Below are 22,018 nucleotides of genomic sequence, written 5' to 3'. Positions count from 1 at the left end.
TAGAGGAGTGTTACGGGGTGGGTTGCTCCGTGGCAGACGAGTGTTACGGGGTGGGTTGCTCTGTGGCAGACGAGTGTTAGGGGGTGGGTTGCTCTGTGGCAGACGAGTGTTAGGGGGTGGGTTGCTCTGTGGCAGACGAGTGTTAGGGGATGGGTTGCTCTGTGGCAGACGAGTGTTATGGGGTGGGTTGCTCTGTGGCAGACGAGTGTTAGGCTGGTTTCACACCGACGACCCACGCCTTGCCTTGCCTCAACCCACGCCTACGCCGAGCTGGGCGTGAACCTGTTACACGCTTTTGCGATCACACCGCACGCCTTTTGCACGCCGAACCTGGAGCCGAGTCACAAGCGCCTCTCCTCTCTCCCGACTGTATTTTTTCACGTGTTGTCCAGAATTGTCATGGGTAGCCTCTAGGTAAAATAAATCTGATATATTTAATGTTCTATTGATGCTGGATATGTATAACCAGGTCTGACTATAGTCGGACATTTTAGAGAGGTGATCTTGCAAGAATATGTGCTGGCACAACAACATTGTCCATCTTGCTTCTTCGGTCGCTATTCTCTCTCATGAAGATTTGTTTGCCGACAGGGAGAAAGCCCCACGTGATAGCCACCCGTCAATCTCTCTCTCGCTCTCTCTCTCTGCTCAATACTGTTGTAGAAACTCCATTTTATTTTGAAATTCAGTTGACTTTGCCAGTTCCCACGGATATTGTCGCGTTTTTCTTTCATGGCTTGACAGAAAAGCCTGCCTGCACGCGCCTTGTCGGCGTGAAAATAGAACTCTCGCCTATTCGATAAAATCGGCAAGGCACAGGCAAGGCGTGGGTACACGCAGGGTTCACGCTCAGGCGTCCGGTGTACACAGCCTCGTTGACTAAAACGGACGCCTATTAAAAAGCGTGGGTAAAGGCAAGGCATAGGCAAGGCTTGGGTCGTCGGTGTGAAACCAGCCTTAGGGGGTGGATCGCTCTGTGGCAGGCGAGTGTTACGGGGTGGGTCGCTCTGTGGCAGACGAGTGTTAGGGGGTGGGTCGCTCTGTGGCAGACGAGTGTTAGGGGGTGGGTCGCTCTGTGGCAGACGAGTGTTAGGGGGTGGGTCGGCTTAGGAAGAAGGGGAGAGGGACGAGAACCGGTGAGTCCATTACCCCCAAATGATCTCGGGATAATGGGCCCATTTAACTCTCCTCAAAGTCCTGAGATGAGGACTCCGGTTTGCTTTTCTTGCTGGCCGGGGCCTCCTCCTCCAGGTCCTAGCAGGTCAAACGCAAAGAGAAGGTCAGAATCCTTCACACACTGAATACACAGGAGGTAGTGGAGTCTCTGTGGTTTGGCTGCAGAGACACCTCGCCAACTTGCACAGTGGAACAGTACGTGGAATACACGGTGGCAGTGGGGCGCATGGTCCAACAGTGGTCCTCACATACAGTGCAACCCAGACAAGACAATAAGTCCATCTATCTAACATTGACTGTGTGCATTCAGGCAGCACACAAATATGGTTGAAACAATAATTATTCTACATTCTCTAATTATGTCAACTTCTTGTCGATTAAATAATTACATTTAACAAATCATCAATTTGCTGGGGGTCCCCCTGGAACCCCCTGAAGAGCTAGTGTTGGTCCCCAGACCCCATGTTGAGAACCACTGGTTTAGGGAATATGTTGGCAATAACTTTGATCTAGAGCAGTGGTACACAACCGTGCCCTACTCAGGAGCCACACTGACAAAAAAGATATTTGAAAGAGCCACAATAAAATAAAATAAAAATGTATCGATTTGTACTTATTTATTTTAAGTAGGACTTAAGAGCCACAGCTACCCATAAAGGAGCCGCGTGTGGCTCTAGAGCCTCGGGTTGAGTATCACGGATCTAGAGCAACACAAGAACTGAAGAATAGGCTACATGCATCTGCATTCTGTGGCCACTAGCCATGACTACTACCTGGGCTACCACACGTGTCCATACCTGAGTGGCTTTGCCGTCTGAGGGGTCCTTCTCCCCTGAGGAGGATAGGCTGTCTCTCTTGGCACTCGGTGCTCTCTCTGAGGTCTCTGAAGAAGGGGTGGTCTTGCCTGAGGAACACAGCACACGGCACCACATTCAGAGGGGACCTAGTCTGACTCAGCGGGAGTCGGCTGCGGGTAGAAGCTCTGGCATTGTTGCCTCCGGCGTGTTTTCCAAAGTATCTGTCGCTATGTGAAATAACAACCTGCAAGCAGCAAACTACATGCTGAAAACAGCTAGTTTTACAAGCTCCACACGCGTCTTTACAGTTTTATGCTGTGTTTGCTTTCGCGGGGATTTACTGTAGTAATTTGATTCCACCAAAACACGCCCCCCCCCCCCACACACACACACACACACACACACACACACACACACACACACACACGTCACTGGGCTTAGCACCGCCCAAGTCAATTGTGATTGGTTTTAAGAAATACAAACCAAGAAGAGCGTTTTCCCCCTATACCAGAATGATAAGTTTTTCATTTTTGCGGTCATCAGTGGAGGACAGGAAAACACGGCCATTTTAGACACAGTTGTGCCACCGTGTGGTCACACAGAGTAACTGCACTCTGACGACATCATCTACTACTTTTATACATTTATATGAGAAGTAAATTCTGCCCGATCAATGTGAGAGAAAAAGACTGATCAGGAAAGACAGAGTGAAAAGTGGACACGGTAAAAAAAAACGACAAATTGAGAGCGAGTATGAGGGGGAGACAGAGAAACCCAACAGAGGGGCGACAGTTGACATGGTGACAGTTGAAGTCCTGAGGGGAATAACATGAGCACAGCTGCACTGTGTCTATGTGTGTATGTGTGTAACTGCAGCATTTGAGATCATATGCGTGTATACATGTCTCACAGCTGCACTGTGTCTATGTGTGTATGTGTGTATGTGTGTATGTGTCTATGTGTGTATGTGTGTATGTGTGTAACTACAGCATTTGAGATCATATGCGTGTATACATGTCTCACAGCTGCACTGTGTCTATGTGTGTATGTGTGTATGTGTGTATGTGTCTATGTGTCTATGTGTGTATGTGTGTATGTGTGTATGTGTGTATGTGTGTATGTGTGTATGTGTGTAACTACAGCATTTGAGATCATATGCGTGTATACATGTCTCACCCCTCTTGCTGTCTGGGCTGTGGTCGCTCTTGGAGTCTTGGTTGTCACGGTGGGAGGTGGCGGTGGGCTCCGGGGCGGGGCTGGTGCTACAACTGTTTTCCTGTTTCACCGGGGACGAGTCGGCGATGGAGCTCTGGTTGCTGTTGTCATCTAGCATGGACAGAACGAGCAGCGATTTGAGTTGGTGCTTTGATTACGACGTTGTATACAATCGCACTGCTCATAGAAAATGATCCTCTGGGTTACAGAAGAGGATCAGGGCCACACACAAAAGATTTATTGGGGGTTCTGAGTTTGAAGTCAGAATTCTGGTTAAAAAAAAAAAAAAAAAGAAGAAAGTGTCAAGACAACCTCAGAAGTCTGATTTTAAACTCAGAACTCAAATTAAGTTTTCACATGTGGCCCTAATCCTCTGCTGGACATGTCATCTTAGAAGGAAAGTGGCGCTCATAGCAAACAGATGCAATGCTTCTTCTTTTTCTAAGAGTTTTGGGTGCTAGGGCTGAGCAATATGGACAAAATCAAATATCACATTATTCTTGACCAAATAACCTCGATATAGGGTAGGGTTGACCATTGGTGCTTTCACAACATATTTACACAATGAGATTTATGATAAATAATCATCAGTGATGTGGATATAATGACTAAGTGGGTAAAGGCAAATAATAGAACAGCTAGAACAGTCTGGTAAGTTCAGAAAACTACATCACTTTACTGTAATTCAATATCTAGTCTCATATCACAATATCAATTTAAAGGAACAGTTCACCCTAAAATGCAAAATACATATTTTCCCTCTCACCTTATGACTGTTTTTCTTCACATATTTTTTTAGAACTGAATTGTTTAAAGAAAAGTGATTTTGTTACAATAAAATATAGATATATAGTATGATGAAAAGTTTTGATTCATGGACCATGACTACCTGCAGCTCTAAAACACCTTGTTAAACTCTCTCTTAAGCAATTAACTGCAGCCTCTGTGATTTGGAAATTGTTTAATTTTTTTCTTCTTTGATTAATTGTTCAGCTCTAGCCTAAACATCCCCTCTGGCTGTGTGTGTGTGTGTGTGTGTGTGTGTGTGTGTGTGTGTGTGTGTGTGTGTGTGTGTGTGTGTGTGTGTGTGTGTGTGTGTGTGTGTGTGTGTGTGTGTGTGTGTGTGTGTGTGTGTGTGTGTGTGTGTGTGTGTGTGTGTGTGTGTGTGTGTGTGTGTGTGTGTCACACCCACCATGCATGTCCATCATCCCTGGAGAAGAGCTGTTCTCTGGAGTGGTCACCTCAGAGCCGTACTTCTCATCTTTGCCCTTCTTCTTGTTCTTGTTCTTCTACCAAACAAACGAGAGAGGAAGCAACAGTGTTCAGGCGCCACACACGAGCGTGAGGACATAAAAGAAAACTATTCAAATACAAAGAGCGACATAAAGGATACGAAAACACAATCATTTTCATTTTCTACATAATCCAAGAATGTTCCAAGACATTTGGGTTAGAAATATTCGATGATATATACGATCTGATTTGCTTCAATGCTACACCCTCCCACAAAGTTTCACGAAGATCGGCCCAGTAGTTTTTCCGTAATCCTGCTAACAGACAAACGGCACCTCCTTGGCACAGGTAAATACTGTCTGGCATCGGCCCGAAACAAAAATGTCTGACGATATGTAAGGCTGATTTTGTTTGAAAGAAAATGTTACATACCGTAAATAAAAAAAATATGTCATGTTTTAAATCCCCTAAGTTAAAGTGGTTTTCTTATTTTGCCCAGTGAATGTGTCCATTTTGAAAAGCATTGTATTTATGTCTGCATCTGCCAGTGGGCCATCATGATAAGAGTAGGTATAATAATGTGTTCCACCACAGGAAAAGGTGTGTGTGTGTGTGTGTGTGTGTGTGTGTGTGTGTGTGTGTGGGGGGGGGGGGGGGGGGGGTGCATAGATCGGTAACATGCAGGGTTCATACAGACATTACAAAATGAAATGAAATTACTTTCAAGCACTAGCATCACATTTTGTATTTAACAAGTAAACTCTACTATCAATCTTGTGAATGGGACAGGAAAATATTTGTCTAAAGACTGCTTTGACTTTGAACAGATGCTCATACCTCAGTAGGCGCCTTTTGTCTTTTTAATACAAAATATAAGACGTGACATCACTGACAGACAGCGTTATGTGGTTCATGTGAAATTCAAGGACTTTTAAGACCTTGTTTAAAAAAGGGGCTTTTTTCAAGGTATTGCAGGACTTGATGTTTCCCGCCTCAAAATCCAAGCACTTGGGCAGAACCCTGAACACAGGACAGTAAGCAGAACCCTGAACACAGGACAGTAAGCAGAACCCTGAACACAGGACAGTAAGCAGAACCCTGAACACAGGACAGTAAGCAGAACCCTGAACACAGGACAGTAAGCAGTGAGTAATCAGGACTTACATCATCTGATTTGGGCTCTGTTACTGGCACCCACTTGTAGATGCGAAGTGATGTGTCTCCCACAGTCACCCATTTCTTCTCCCTGTGTAGAGATGATGTACTCAAAACAAGGCTACAGGCAATAACACAAACAGCTGCCCTGTGAAAAAGAACTACTGTAGCCCGAAAATACTGGAATATTACAGTGATATCATAGGAGTTAAAAATGTTCAATAAGGTTATTATGAACTCACTGCTGATAATGAATATCACAGCCAACAACACTTTAAATCTCTGCAGGGATATTATATAGAGAAACAGCAGAACAAATGAATGATAAGGTGACTATATATAGCTATAAACTCACTATTGAGTTTCTATTCTTGCACAACATAAATTAAAGCACTTAACGATCTCTTTATGCCCATTCTTAAAAACTTTTCAATGCCTTGATTTTTTAAGGAGTTCAAGGACCCGTGGGAACCTACATACCATGATAGAATCAAATAGCCTAAAATAATAATAATGATAATAATAATAAATTATGACAGACACAATGAGTCCCTACAACAATGTAGCCTACATTAATATTATTTGTTCAATGACGTTACTAGAGGGGGGGGGAAGATAATTAAATTTTACGTCATAACGTTAAATGCCCCTAAAGCATGCACGACACTTCACCTGGATCACCTGGGGGCAAAGTAGTTTTCAGAACTGAAGAGCACAACTTCTACTACTAGTACACTGATTTAAACCGGGGGAGGTCTGATTATCACACCAGATAAAACATAGCACATTAAATATATTTAAAATACATCGATCCTTCAATGATACAACTAACACCCGCGGTCATGTCTCCTCTGGAAAAGAGGTGATTGTGCTATAAGTTGGTCAAACCGGCTTGTTTTATGCGTTAAACGTTACCCACTGACTCATTGCGTGTTCAGCCATGCACTACAGTAGCCTACTTCCCTCTCCCAACCCCCACCGCGCCTGTGTCTCTATCGCCCTAAAGGGCGACTCACAGCGCTTCATTTCAAACTCCAGACGGACTAAACTACTCCGACTCAAGAGCGCCGTCGTCAATTTGTTTGGAAGTCGGAGTTATTGGTGGTTCCGACTCGTCCTGCCGCCGCCAAACAGCCGACACCAGCACAACAGCGCTTAGGAGAAAGCAATGGCTTCATGTGACTGCAACGAAATGGCTTCTGGGTTCAACCCGAGCTGTTAAAATCCGCGGAGAAAACGGACCCGGACTGTGGGTTCTGTGGCGCCGAGACGCGCTACAGGATGCCGCATCGCGCTAGTGCGCCCCGGTGCACCTGAGTTGCAAGTACATCTGCTGTAAATCCCCTTCCAAATCTGCCCTTTCTTTCCATTTCATCCCGTATTCCTTCTCGCTGCTTCCCTCTCCTCCCCCAACAAGCAAGGCTTTCTCGTGTTAGATAACGAAAGGGTATTTTTTGCCTGTCTTTTCCCCTTACCATTTTCGTACTTTCTCAATAGCGGCCATAACCCGCTTGATGTCATCTTTTGCCCTGCTCCGGGTCTCAGCGCGGACCGACCTGCCCGACATTGCCGCGGTGGGTATAATATTTTTAAAGCTCGCCGGCAGTTCAGACACAATGCAAACAGTAGAGCGCACAGAGGAGCCACTGCGCCTGCGCGCCGCGGAGGGGAGGGGAGGGGTGCTTGGGACTGAGTGGAGCCTGCAGCTGCACTGTGGAGAGAGATCTGTCTCCCTGCCTGCCTGCTGTGTGGGAGAACAAAAGAGGCAGAGCCTGCCTGCCTGCAAAAAAGCCTGGATATGCACTCATCCAATAAAAAAGTTTTGCTTGCAACTTTCAGGCGCCGAATTTGCAGGCAAAACTTTTTATCTTTTCATTTATAAAAAGGGTTTTAACAAATAAATAAATGAATAAACAAACAATTATACATAATAAAATATAGAAATAATGGTGTGTGTGTGTGTGTGTATGTATGTATATATATATATATAAAGGGGCTTAGGGCAATCTGTTTCGATTTTTGTCCCACTGATGATTGGCATTGTGACATCACTGATAATGCCATCAGTGATGTCATAAGACTGATGATGTCATCAGTGATTTCATAAGACGGATGATGTCATCAGTGATGTCATAACACAAATTCATCTTATGACATCACTGATGATGACACACACACCTGCGCGCATCTAAACTTAAGGGCAATAACATTTTGTGAGCAACACACACCCACGCATGTGAGCACCAATAGGGCAGGTGTGGCCATGCAGCAGCCGAGCTACAGGGCCAGCTTGGCGAGCTGCAGGGCGGGTGAGGCCATGCAGCGGCCAAGCTAGCGAGCCCGCACAGCGGCCGAGCCTAGGAATCGAGCCTATATTATAGTAGCCTCAACTCAGCTAAGCTTTATGTGCAGAACAGCATCACCCACCTTTTCAGCATAGAGCTGATAAGGTGATGCTTTATAAATCCCTTTATGGAATTTCTCTTTTCACAGCGAGGCAGTGGTAACAGAGGCTAAGCTATGACCTCCAGGTTGGGGCAAACACCAAAATGAACAAAAGTAAATTATATTTTCAGAAAACACTCATTTATGCTTTTATTTTATTATTTTGATACTGCTTAGCATGATGTAAAAAATATGTCAGCCTAAAAACTAAATGTCTGGGAGATATATACTAGTGGCATGAAATCTCTCATTGGAATAGTCACTCTACATTCTTTCATTGGGATAATTTGTGGTGAAATTAATTGATTGCTCATTTTACTGAGAACCTGATCAAGGACCGCTGAGTCACAGAACAGTGCCTCTGAAGCTAGTGGGGGCTCAATATTTTTGATCAAGGGCACTTCGGCAGGGAACCTGGGTCCTACAACTGAAAGCATTTGGTACTGGTGGTAATTTGAAATTAGTGAATACAGTGAAATAGGGAAGCAGAGTGGTTTAATTTTCAGTGGGATAAAAGGAATAAATGTGGATAAAGTGGATCAAGGAAGGAGGGAAAATGCAAGGTCATTTTAGTTCAGAGAAAATTAGAAAGTGCTGATTGATGTATCTGTCAGTCCTACTATCTCAACAATTGTTGCAAATTTTCCCAGGAAAGTAGATATTGGCTGAATGGAAATTTGAAAGAATCATCTCTCCTTGTTCATGATTAGCCATACATGGGTTGTTGAAGGTGAAGAGAACATTTTAGTTCATGACAATTGTTTTGTCGTTGCCAACGGAGAAATTAATGGAATTGTAGTTTAGGTAATTGTTAAAATGGAGAGTAGAGACACAGACATTTATTGGGGAGCCGTGTGTGTGTGTGTGTATATTCTCAGGACAAATGTTCCCTCTATGTGACCTAATAATTTATCACACTGACCAGATAATAGACTATATTATTGTCAGTTAAGCTCTGTACCCAGAGATTAGGCTATATCAGAGGTGTGACCATCAACTTTGCTTGAGTTCCAGCAAGTCAGTCTCAAATCTTGAAGCACATGTTTCAAAAGTCCCAAGTCTTGAATGTAGGTTACCATTTCAATGCAATATGGTTTTCATATTTAAAAAAAACGTGGTAAAAGCATCATGAGATTGATTTCTAGAATCAGTTTCAACTTCAATAAATTCAGCTATTCCATACAAATTCAGAAAACAGAATTCAAGTAATTTACACAAACACAAACACAATCTCAACCATAAAAAACTTTTCAAGTCATAGTACAAGTTCCAAGTCAAGTAAGTCTCAAGCCCAAGTCTTCTCATCAAGTCTATGTAGCCCACCTGCATTGATATAGCCCACCTCTCTGGGCTATATTGATTAACGTTTGGACACGTTTGGATGATCATGAAGTGACTGTTTACCTCACCACAGGACTTGGTGAAACCTTTAGTGAACTTCAAACTTGAATTGCCTGCACACAGTGATCGTGGTATTCTCATAGCCTAAATCTTGCACTGGTGAAGGGCTTCCTCTACAGCAGGGGCTTTCAAAGTCTGAGACTGTGGGCCTCGCCCCAGAGCTTGGAAGCCTCTCTTCCCTTCCGTCAGATTCCCTTCCGTCAGAAGAGAGGCTGACGGAGGAGGAGACGGAGAGAGGAGCGTGACGGACAGCCAGTCACCCAATCACCACAATCCCATAAGGAGGATCATGACTGAGTCATCCAATGACAAATTGTCATCCAGTCATGCTCCTCCTTATAGCATTGTCGTGATTGGATGACTGGCCGTCAATCAATCATCTCACTGGATCGCACACAGCTGCGATATTCTTCAAACAGGCAGAAGGGACGAGAAGCCCCTGACTGCAGTACGCAGATCGGGGAGTGGCTCAACGTGGGCGGAGTCAAACGCGTGCGCCCACTCAAAGTAAAACCAAAGAACTTTTATGGAAATAAATGGCAGCTCCATATTGCCCCATTGCAACATCAGCGCCCAGCAGCCTCCGCCATTTTTGATTTTTGGAAACGTGACAGCGCCAAAAGAACCTCGCAGTGGTCAGCTGCGGTAGCGCTGGCCCCTATAATCAGCCTCTCTAAACAGTAACTCAACGGGAGTTGAACCTCGGGTCCTTTTCATTAGCTATTTATCTTGAGAAAAAAAAAAGAAAGAAACGAAAAATTTTGCTTAGTTTCCACAATATGGTTGTTGTTTTACATCCCTGCACTACACCACTTCAATCAAGATTTGCAGTACGCCCGGAAAAGATGTGAATCCCCAAAGTTTAGAGTGTTCTCCCGTTGATTACTGTTTAGAGAGGCTGATTATAGGGGCCAGCGCTACCGCAGCTGACCACTGCGAGGCGCATTCTGTTTCCAAAAATGGCTGGAGTGTCGTCTCTTTCCTTCCACGCTCTTTGGTAAAACTCAGCTCTTTCTTCCTCTTCTTCTATCAGATCTTCGGCAGTGTGCACGCTTCTAGGCGTATTACTGCCCTCCGCAGGATAAAGTTCATAGTGACTCTTTTTGGAGTGTTTATCATGTACCCACAACTACTCTAATATAAAAATCCTGTTGAACAAGATCGTATTTTTATGACATTGTCTGGAAATTCCTGCTTATCAAACTGAACCAACAAACAGTGCTGTGATTCCTTTCTCTGCCCATTGAATAAATCTATTATCACTTGCAGCTGGCTTAAAGTCTGGGTCAAAGCTCAGCCACCTCAATATTATTTCTTTCTGAATTTTAAGTTGTTTCAATAGACGAAACCAGGTATCTATAGAAAACCTAACCCATCGACTCTGAATATCACTGTGTTTAGCAGCTAGTGGGGATCCTAGCAGACTTTGTATAGGTTTATCCATCAGTGACTACAACACATTATTATTGTAATGTTCTGTGTAGGTGTTGGGAATTTTTTTACCTAATATTCGATATTCTTGTCTCATCTTGTGAATAAAATAATGGGAACACGTTTACATTTTCATGAGCCCTCAAAACTTCACACACAACTTCTTACTGAAGTTCAGCTCCCACTGAACTTGAAACCTGTGTAACTAGGGCCAGCTGAATTGGAACAGTGAAGTGAAATCAATGCATTTGATAGACAGACATCCCTATATTTTTACTTGTTAAATGTTTTCTTTTTAGTAAGTCCATTATTTTATCCATGCTGCCTATATTTAAAAAAATATATACCATAGCATTTCCACAAGTGAGTGACACATGTTAAATTTGTGTACACTCAATTATATCAGCTACATTAAGGAGATCAGAGACTGAAGTGATGTCTGTGCCATTGACACTTGAACATGCTTTATTCCTGTCGGTGTCAAAAACAGTAAGTGTTCTGTACACTCTATTCCTTTATTCCAAAACCAGCAGACACCCGCATTTCCCTTGTGTCTATAATTTCTACACAAAATTCTTCGTAATCTTCCTGCAGACTGAAATGGAACATGAACGGTTCCCTTAGTTCAGTCTCCTCTTCATCCATCCAGCCATCAGACATCTGTCGCAGTTCCACCACTGCCCTCAAGCGATCTTCCTTGTCCATGGTGATGACTTGGGGAAGGGAAAGTTTTCCCTTGAATCTTTTTGTGCCACACCACCTTGCTGCCTCAATGGTGTCCCTAAGCAGAACATCCTCCTAATCAAAAATAAAGAAAACCAGGTTGGAGAAGGCAGAAAACGGTGAAATAAGAAAAGCCCACAACAGGCAACATACCCCGTTTCCTGTTCCCAGTTCTGGCAAGTTCTCAGTTTCTTCTAGAAAGGAAACAGATTGTGGTTCTTCTAGAAAGGAAACAGATTGTGGTTCTTATAGGCACAATAACAATGCAAGATGTAAAAAAAAGATCATTAGCTGATTTGAAGTATACTGGTTTAATGAAAATGGAAAAATGACTGCAAAACCAGCTCTGTGACATCCCACATCTACAACCTTGATGGATGTGTGTACAATAATACTAGCCTAGGTAAACCCAGCCCCCACGTGACCTGCTCTCTCAGTTCCCAGTCACCTAGTGACTGAGAACAGGTCTGAGAGCAGGTCACGTGGGGGATGGGCTTACCCAGGCTACAATAATACTGCTTTGAACAATACCTGATGCTTCAGAGACAGATTCTGAATGCCTGAACCTTTTTGGAGGCACCACTTCCAGATCCTGAAATAAGTGGAGGGATTATGCTTTAGTCTGCAAGCAATAGTTTGACTACAAGACTAATTAATCACATGACCTCTCACCTGTTGTCTTTGTTGCTCTTGTCGCCTTTTTCTTTCCTGCAATCTGTCTTCTTCAGACCTTGGTGATTTAATGACAACATACATTCACTATGAAAACATTCATGTTGGTCTGTTGACAGTGAGTAAAACAGATTATTTAAAAGGATCTGATGTGTTAAGTGTGATATTGAGGGCACTTACGGCATGATCTGATCCGGGTCGGCTCAATGGAGGGGGCGGGGCTAGGGAAAAGGGTCCGTTGCTAGGGATAGGAAAGTCGTAGAGAGTCTGGATTCGAGAGGTGGGTAGGGGGCATGGACAGGTGTATCGGGGGGAGAGTATGTGGGAGGTGGGAGGGGGTGTGGTCAGGAAAGGGGCGGGCCTAGGGAAAAGCCCTACTAAACATACTGTAACATAACAAAACAAAACATAAATTATAATTGCTGCGCAGCAATGGGTCGTAGCCGGGCAAGTAAGTTACCATTCATACTAGGGTTGCAAATATATTATTATTTTTCCTCTCCAAAAGTGCACAGACATACACACAAACAGTCACCCACACAAGTTACTTGCCTCCTTGCTGTTGTGAAGGAGTGGATGAGGTACTGAGAGAGCTGATGTTAGATGCACTGGAGAGGGAGGCTGAGTGACTAGTAGCCACTTGGGAAGCTTGTGTCTTCTCTGTCCTAGAGTGCAGCTGAACCCTTGCTTCCTAAAACACAATAAAACACTATAAGTTAGCACTCATACTAGGGCTACAAATATTTCCTCGTCTCTAGAAAGGTATACAGACAGACAGACAGACAGACAGACAGACGTTACTTGCCTCCTTGCTGTTGTGAAGGAGTGGATGAGGTACTGAGAGAGCTGATGTTAGATGCACTGGAGAGGGAGGCTGAGTGACTAGTAGCCACTTGGGAAGCTTGTGTCTTCTCTGTCCTAGAGTGCAGCTGAACCCTTGCTTCCTAAAACACAATAAAACACAATAAGTTAGCACTCATACTAGGGCTACAAATATTTCCTCGTCTCTAGAAAGGTGTACAGACAGACAGACAGACAGGCAGACGTTACTTGCCTCCTTGCTGTTGTAGAGTCGATGAGGTACTGGGAGAGCTGATGTTATGGAGAGGAAGGCTGAGCGATTTATAGATGACATCATCAGTGATGTCACAAAACTGATGACATCACTGATGACATCATCACTGATGACATCATTGTCAAGTGACATCACATCATTAGGTAATTAGGGCAATTACGATGCTCTTTATAGGCTATACATGAGGGCAGAATTCAAAATACTGTCAAAAATTCAGTTTTTGACATACAATTCTTAGATTTTGCACACTTCAACTACTCTGACAGCAAAATCTTGTCAATTTTTTTCGTGGAGATTCAAGCTTTATTTAGCAAGAATTTGCATTAGCTGTTTAAAGTACCATTTACAGTAAAACATTTTGATGCACTGTGGGCTCAATTTTTTATCTATCAAAAATCTGTTTGATACTTTTGTGGAGGACAGTCTATCGATGCAGATGCTGGAAAAAAAGAAAAAAGAAAATGTTTTTTTAATCTTTAAGAAAGAACATGAGGTATTTACACGACATACATGGACTATCATATCCCATATCCCAGGATAGGAGCTGAATGCATTGTTTTTGTTTGGTTGTTTGTCCAATAGTCTTGTTTGTTCTTGGATTATTGTGTATCTTATGCAGTTTTCTTGTTTTGTTTTGTTGTGTTTTGATGTTCTTTGTGGGGGATATGGGATATGATAGCCCATGTATGTCGTGTCGTAACCTCATGTTCTTTCTTAAAGATTAAAAAAAAAAAAAAAAAAAAAAGACTAGTCGACTACTAAGCACAGTGTCGACTAATGGTTTTACTAGTCGACTAGTCGACTAGTCTGTGAATGCCCTAGTAGGAATCAGTATATTTACAAACAAAAGAAGTAGTTACTTGCCTCCTTGCTGTTGTAGAGTGGATGAGGTACTGGTGGAGTTGATGTTAGATGGAGAGGGAGGCTGAGCGATTAATAGCCACCTGGGGAGTTTGTATCTCTTCGGTCCTACGCTGCAGGTCTGTGGGGTCACACAACTGATATACTGTACCAGCAGGAGCTGCTTTTTCCTCTTATGGACAGACTGGATACTTGCTGGTGGTGTTTTATGGGACTGGATGCTTGCGTGTAAAAACACACACTGCTTCCACTTATATAGGGTGAGCCAGGAAGTATTTATGACATCACTGATTACATCACGCTCGAGTGACATCACTGATGGCATCACAATTGCTCGAGTGACTGATGACATCACAAATACAACCTATTAAGATGCTCTTTAGGCTATACATTCAACATTTTCAGATGCCATATATCTGTAGCAAAAAACAAATACCTCAGACCTTTGATGAAGAACATGGTTGTCCAAAGAAAAAGAGCAGACAGCTATTTAGAACAGAATGATGATGAGCAAATTGCACTTGGAGACCTAACTGTGAAAACTTAACAATAGCTTGAAGTGATGATCAAATAATCATTACAGAAATCAATGGCAAACCAGAAGGGGTTACATTGAAGCCGAAGGCCTCAAATATTTTGAGTGCATGTTTGCATGCATCTAAGAAGGACAATAATGATGTTGATGAAGAAAAAGTGTGTCTTGTGAAAACCGCTGCCAGACTGGTAAAGACTGACATAAAAGATATCAAGATTCCCAGAGATGCATATCCCTCAAAATATATCATCTGCCAAAGGAAACGTGGAAACTCTTCAGCTTCTCCTCAAATAACTGTTTGCTGGCAAGAACTGTGAGTTAAACATAGCTGCAATAGGAGGCCATGCGGGCAGCAAGGGCAAGGGTTCTCATCACGCGATTACAGATAGGACTGACAAATGCATCACCAATTTGGATCTAGATTTTTGGTGAAAACACTTGGTAACCTTCGATTCTGTTCCTCATTTCGGGAGGTGAAAAAGTTGAGTCAAGTGCAGCTGCTTCTCAGGAACATACCTCCCTGGCAATGTTGAAGGCCACTTCATAAGCAGCTCGGCCGCTCCGCGGCCTCGCCCTGGCTGCTCCTTGATAGCATACTTCAGGGGTGCTGGATCACCTGTCCTGGAGCTGGCAACATACAGCTGTTCATAGCTGAAGACTGAAGCCAGACTCCCACTTCTTTCAGTGTCTGCCCCTGGGACTTGATTTTGCTCTTATGACATCACTGATTATGTCACAACTGCTTTTATGACATCACTGATGACATCACAACCTCTTATGACATGCCTGATGATATCACAATGCCTCTGACATCACTGATGATGTCACAACTTATCACATCACTGATGACATCATCACTGAGACTTGTGTGTGTGTGTGTGTGTGTGTGTGTGTGTGTGTGTGTGTGTGTGTGTGTGTGTGTGTGTGTGTGTGTGTGTGTGTGTGTGTGTGTGTGTGTGTGTGTGTGTGAGTGAGTGGATTTATGACATCACTGATGTAATCAGTGGGACAGACAGACAAACAGACAGAGCCCTAGCTCCCTTAGATAGATAGATGTGCTCATTTTTTATGTATTTCCAGACACTTTTAGAGACACTGTGAGGGAATAAATTCATTACCGTAACATCCAAAAGACTCTCAATTTCAATTGAAGGGGCTTTATTAGCATGACAGTTCACTAAACAATATTGCCAAAGTATATATAACAACAGATTAACCATCAATTAAATTATGAAAACATTAAATTAAAGTAACAGAAAAACAAATTCAATCCTCCCATGTACTGTGTATGTGCGCATCTTGTATGTGTGTGTGTGTGTGTGTGTGTGTGTGTGTGTGTGTGTGTGTGTTGCTGCTGTGCCTCCACTGTCTCTCTCTCTCCCTCTCTCTCTCTGGCTGCATCTCTCGCCCAACCCTCATGACAGACCCTTATTCTATCATGGCAGCTGTGATGCTGTCGTCTTCCTCCACGTCCACACAGACCTTCTTGCCCACCAGGTGATGCATCTCTTCTGGAGCGATGCCCCTCGGCTCGCCCACCTTCACCGCAAACATGTCCAGGCTCAGCACCGAGCCTTTGGTGATGGCCACCTTGGCAACCACTGACTTGCCCAGCTGGAAAAGAAATGGAGAAGAGAGAACCAAAACCACAGATGGTTTAATAACTAATATTTGTTTGGCAGAGCGAAATGGTTTATGGCAGCTGTAAACCGTTGCTAGGCAGAGCGAAATGGTTTACGGCCATAGCAACAGACCCAAAACAGCTTTCCTCGCTACTTCAAGGGGCTTTCTACTCTCGCGAACCTCTCTCGTTATATTCTAATAGTTTGTTTGGAAGCAATTTTGTGGTTATGGCCGAAGTGGCTGCCGTAAACCGTTTTGTTTCACTTCTGGATCTGCCCGGCCCGCACACAGACTCTATAATCATCAAGACATTCACTCGGCTTTGGTCTCATCTACTATTATAGGTAAGATGTGAGGCGTCAATGTTAACTTTAGACTGTTTAATAACAATCGAAAATCTTGCTCCGAGTTGCTTTAATATGAATCATATAATTAATATATTATGACTGGAAGTCCCTGGAACTGCTTCTCAGCTTAATATTAATAATATCAATAATATTTACCTCACTAGTGTTTAGACAAGGGACTGTGGAGGCTAACTGATAACTCCACTCAGAAATCCCATTGACTGCCCGACAAGGGAACCAGAAAGTGCATCACTTCTGGGTTAATTGGCCTACAAAACTACATCATCCCTGCTCTCTTGCCCGACCGGCTGGGAAAATGTGGGCAGGCGCAGGGGGACAGTTTGATATAGTAACACAAAATGTAATGAAATACTAAAGTGGACCCACCTTGTCATGGCAGGTCTTCTCACAGGGTAGCATCAGCTTGGTGGGCGTTCCCATCGCGGTCTCCACCAGCCGGATGGATCGGACCAGCTCAGCCAGCTCCGCGGGCTCCAGGGACGCCTCGTGGTCATTTCCCTTCCAGGTCTTGTCCAAAGTTACGTGGCGCTCCACGACCTTTGCCCCCATCGCCACAGCGGCCACAGATATGTAGATTCCCCGCTCGTGTCCAGAATATCCGATGGGGATGTCCGGGAATTCCCTCTGGTATTCCTTTGAGAGAAGAGAGAGTGGGTTAAAAAAAAAACTATTGCTCACTATTGCTTGTCTGTGGTGTGTGTTTTCGGTGCGGTCTATCTGTCTGTTTGTTAGCAGGATTGTTCCGATTTTTATTAAACTTGGTTGAAGGTAGCAGGGGCGTAGGAAGAACCCATTTATTAGAACCCAATTTATCATAGGCCATAGTGAGAACTGCTGAGAACTGAAGCCAGGCCTCCAAACTGATATAAGATATGTGAAACATAAAGCAGATGCTTTGGATGCTTTGGAAGCTCTTAATGCTGCATATGAAGTAGTAAGCTCCATACAAGCAGAAAAAAACGGGGAAGCACGGGCCTTTTTTCTGCTTACTACTTCATATGCAGCATTAAGAGCTTCCAAAGCATCCAAAGCATCTGCTTTATGTTTCACATATCTTCTATGTAATAATAGTTGTATTTGTTATAGTACTGTTTCGTGGTGTATTTGGAAATAAACGTTTTGCTTAATTTGTTGGCTTAATTGATTGTGTTTCCGGATGCTACCAGTATATAATTGTGATTTCCGCCTTATGCATCACAACGCTGAAGAAGGCCTGTTGGCTGAAACGTCCGTTGTAAGGTCTCGATGACGGAATAAAACCTTGAAAGGACATTCATTGCGTGCTGGCGTTCCTTGTTTATTGACTATTACTTTTGTGCCGTGCACCTGAATTTTTATTCTTATTTGGTGAGTGTGCTCACATTCTATTAAATTCTATTCATCTCACCGTGATAACTTTGAGGTTGACATGCTCAGGGTCCAGGGGATAGGTGCTGGTACACTGCAGGATGGTGAAGTTCTGGTTGTGCTGCTTCACCATCTGGTAGACCCGACGCATCGTCTCCATGGACTGCATCCCGCTGGACACCACCATGGGACGGCCTGCCCCAGACAGACGGAAAGAAAGAAAGAAAGGAGGGGGCAGATAGAGAGCAGGAAGAGGAGAAATAGAAGGAGCCAACAGAGAGAGAGAAGAAGCAAAGGTGTTTTCAAAATGGGGACCACCAAAGGAAGAAGAAAGAAAACGCTGCAAACTTCTGTTCGATAAAAACACTTGTGTCGTGTTCAAAGTTGGACACCCACTGTATGTTATCAAAAGTCCACTTGTCATTATTTAATATCTTGTCAGTCATTAGAAATTTTGTGACAAAGCCCTAATTTGAAAGAATGGATGAATATTACGATGGATATCTACAAGATGGAAAAACTAACTGCATTTGTCAACGATAGATTAGAACAATTTACCTCAAGATGGGAATACTGAGTTCAATATATAACACCCATTAGATTTTACTTTTTTGGATGGCTGTTGTGGTTTTGTCTTTTCTTTTCTTCGTATATATTCTTTTCAAAACAAAATTCTATGACAGTATATCAAGAGTAAACGACAATGTATAGGTAATCCTGAGAGTTCATATATGCAATGTCTGGATACACAATGCAAATATTTGATAATCTGTCAATAAAAAGTTTAAAAAAAAATAGTGACTAAGCAGGCAGCAGTGGTGAACGATATTAGATGCAGGGACTTTGTCATAGCCTATAGGTTGTACTGAATTTTTCGTGCCAAGTTTTCAACATCATTATGACAGAAGTTATTGTAATAAATTATTATTATTACTTATTGGGCATAGGCAATGTTTTCACACTGGGAAAGGAAAGGCATCCATGTATTGGGTGTACATTGGGTGACATTTACAACAATGATGGTCTCAAATCATTTCAGGACCTTAAAGGCAGCTATGACCTACCGGACACTTCATTTTTCTTTTAGTTACAGCTTAGGGCATCCCTCAAAGCTCATGGTGGACACTTTCAAAACAACCCTCGAGACCCACCTCTTCACCATTAGTTACTTTTAGTTTAGTTACTTTAGCCATCCCTTGTTTTGTTTTGTTTGTTTTTGCCCCTCCCTTAATCTGATTGGATTGGAGGACACTTTTGATTGTGCCATACCGTGGAATTTAGTGTTCAAGTTGATATATAAAACAACACACATTTCTAATATCTTTTTAGTTCAAAATAAGTTCATAATTTTTATCAACTAGAAAAATGTTAAAGATTTGGGGTATTGCTCAGACAGATGAGTGTCGTTTTTGTTGTGCAGAATCTGAGTCAACAGAACACCTTTTTTGGTATTGTCATGTTGTGTCGGCTTTCCGGAGTGAGAACTAACTGAGCTGTCCACTGCTCTGCTCTCCACTGCTCTGCTCTCTACTGCTCTGCTCTGCTCGCTACTGCTCTGCTCTGCTGTCCACTGCTCTGTTCTGCTCTCCACTGCTCTGTTCTGCTCTCCACTGCTCTGCTCTCCACTGCTCTGCTCTCTACTGCTCTGTTCTGCTCTCTACTGCTCTGCTCTGCTCTCCACTGCATTGCAAGCCATTTTGAAGGGGAACCTGAGGAGGAATGCCGTTCCCCTCTTGTTATTACTGTTCCCTCTCAATGTTTACTCTAACTCCGTTTCCACCCGTTCCCCACATTTCCACCACTGGTTCAAAATACTTTGTAAAAAAAAAAGAACAAAGAAAAAAAACATTAAATTAACAATGTGAAGGTACATATGAAATCAAATATAATAGCCTACAAAAAATCACAATGCCAGCAAAAACTCTCAATTGAGTTTATTGTCACCCAATACATTCAATGCTATATTTTTATTGCAAACAAATCTGTGTTCTTCTTGGTTTTGTTTTGTCAGACAAATAAGCAGTAAAGACTGGAATGATTAAGGTTAGGGTAAGAATCATATATATATATATATACCGGTATATACATATTCATTGCTTCCATTTTATTTCCCAAAATTGTAGTTTGAGTGGTTCAACTATATGTAGTTAAACTACATGTAGTTCACTACTCCTCAACACTGCCTACTCCTCACCTCGCCTACTTTACTCACCACGCCTAGAGTGGGTGTGTCTATGCACCCAAGCATCACCGAACCCAAGACTCCCTATTTAGTCTGCCGTCTGGTCTCAATTGTTTTCAGGAGAACAAAAACTCTCAGAAGCAGTTTCGCATTTTTGATTATTTCAAACGACACAATACTTTTCCAGCAACCGGTGTAACTGAAGGTAAGTTCAGCTACTTTTATACTCCTATATGTGTTGTCAAATAGTTTGTGCCCTAATTGTAGAGTAAAGTAGAAAGAAAAAAATAGGACTATTGGTTGGGATACTTCTACAGAATATATTTTTGAAATTTCCTCCAAGAGGATTAAGAAATTATTTATTTTCCAAAGGAAAAAAACTATGTAACTTTAATAAAGAATGGAATAATGATTGAAGCATTGATACATGGTGCCTCATACCTTTTTTTGCAGTTCTCTCAAGATAGGGGAAGTTGTTGGCATCACAGGAGGCAACTTTGAAGAAAGAGAGGGGCAAAAAACCAGCACTCAAAATAATTCCTTTTGGTTGTTTTATTTACCTTCAAGCAAGATGACAATGTACGTTTCGGCGTGGAGCCTTCCTCAGCATTGGTCAATGCTGAGGAAGGCTCCACGCCGAAACGTACATTGTCATCTTGCTTGAAGGTAAATAAAACAACCAAAAGGAATTATTTTGAGTGCTGGTTTTTTGCCCCTCTCTTATTATTTTTTGAGCCGTGCACCGTAACTTTTTGAAACTTTTGAGAGTGCTCACCAGTCGTGACTTCTAGTCACTGACTATTTGGACAACTTTGAAGAAAGGCACATCGAGCTCATCGAGAAACTCCATGGCCATCTGTGGGAATTATGGAATAACACACACACACACACACACACACACACACACACACACACACACACACACACACACACACACACACACACACATATATATATATATATATATACACTGTATATATAGTATTGCTGTTCCATGAATCTTTTAGAAGAATGCAATGAAGTATTCTTTCTTGCTTAAAAAAAATAAAAAATAAAAAATAAAAAATCTGTCTTACCTCGTCCATCCCAGAGGCAGTGAGGGAAATGCCAATCTCATTTGCATACTTTTGCATCTCCCTGTACTGCTCATGGCTGAACTCCAAATGGCGCTTGTGGTCCCCGTAGGTTTTCCCCCAGGAGTGTTTGGAGTTGTAGGGCCGCTCCAGGGCTCGCCTGCTGAACTTGTGCTCCAGTTCACTCTTCTGGAACTTGGCACAGTCAGCACCACAGTCCTGAGATGATACAGAACACATGAGAGGAGAGGATCAGATAGGAGAGGTGAGGAAAAGGTGGTGAAACAACAGCACTGGTATAGCTTCTAAACAGACACCTCTCTCTCCCCTCCACCAGCTTACCTTTGCCATCTTGATCATTTTCTTGGCAATCTCAATGTCTCCTTGGTGGTTCTGTCCAATTTCAGCAATGATGAAGCACGGGTGGGAGCCGCCAATCATTCTACCAGGACACAGTTCAAATTGCAGAGGCATCCTGGTGATGTAGGACGTGAAGTGCCGAGTGAAATAAGAGAGTTGGTGTAAAAGTCTCAAGACCTGGTGGGGTTAAATGGAGATGGAGATGTGGAGATGAAACTGGAGATGTCACAGGTGGAATGTCACAGGTGGAAGAGGCTTGAGTCATGTCACCGCTCCGTTTTTATACAGCCTCACCCCACACACACACACACACACACATACACACAATCTAGTGTTGGAAGATTGT

The 22,018-nt window shown here is 43.0% G+C and overlaps 2 protein-coding genes across 2 annotated transcripts; both read right to left on the bottom strand.

Annotated features, from left to right (window-relative positions):
• Positions 1–846: 846 nt before the first annotated feature.
• Positions 847–7,197, bottom strand: bcl7a (BAF chromatin remodeling complex subunit BCL7A). The gene is made up of 6 exons (XM_083638947.1): positions 7,052–7,197; positions 5,586–5,667; positions 4,381–4,477; positions 3,150–3,299; positions 1,974–2,080; positions 847–1,254 (listed from the first exon to the last, which is right to left on the bottom strand). Exons 1-6 carry the CDS (start codon positions 7,141–7,143, stop codon positions 1,180–1,182), a joined length of 603 nt encoding a protein of 200 aa, XP_083495073.1. The 5' UTR covers positions 7,144–7,197; the 3' UTR covers positions 847–1,179.
• An 8,950-nt stretch (positions 7,198–16,147) lies between these two features.
• LOC310778504 (N-acetylneuraminate-9-phosphate synthase-like) lies at positions 16,148–21,786 on the bottom strand (the record flags this gene model as incomplete). The annotated part of the gene is made up of 7 exons (XM_083638948.1): positions 16,148–16,333; positions 17,077–17,343; positions 18,098–18,252; positions 20,681–20,734; positions 21,035–21,095; positions 21,316–21,531; positions 21,655–21,786. 7 exons carry the CDS (start codon positions 21,784–21,786, stop codon positions 16,148–16,150), a joined length of 1,071 nt encoding a protein of 356 aa, XP_083495074.1.
• Between the last annotated feature and the right edge of the window lie 232 nt (positions 21,787–22,018).

This window comes from Poromitra crassiceps (genome assembly GCF_964638095.1).
Source record: "Poromitra crassiceps genome assembly, chromosome: 6".
Taxonomy (NCBI): domain Eukaryota; kingdom Metazoa; phylum Chordata; class Actinopteri; order Beryciformes; family Melamphaidae; genus Poromitra; species Poromitra crassiceps.
Note: the sequence above shows the minus strand (reverse complement) of the source record. Positions and strands in the feature narration are given on the sequence as shown.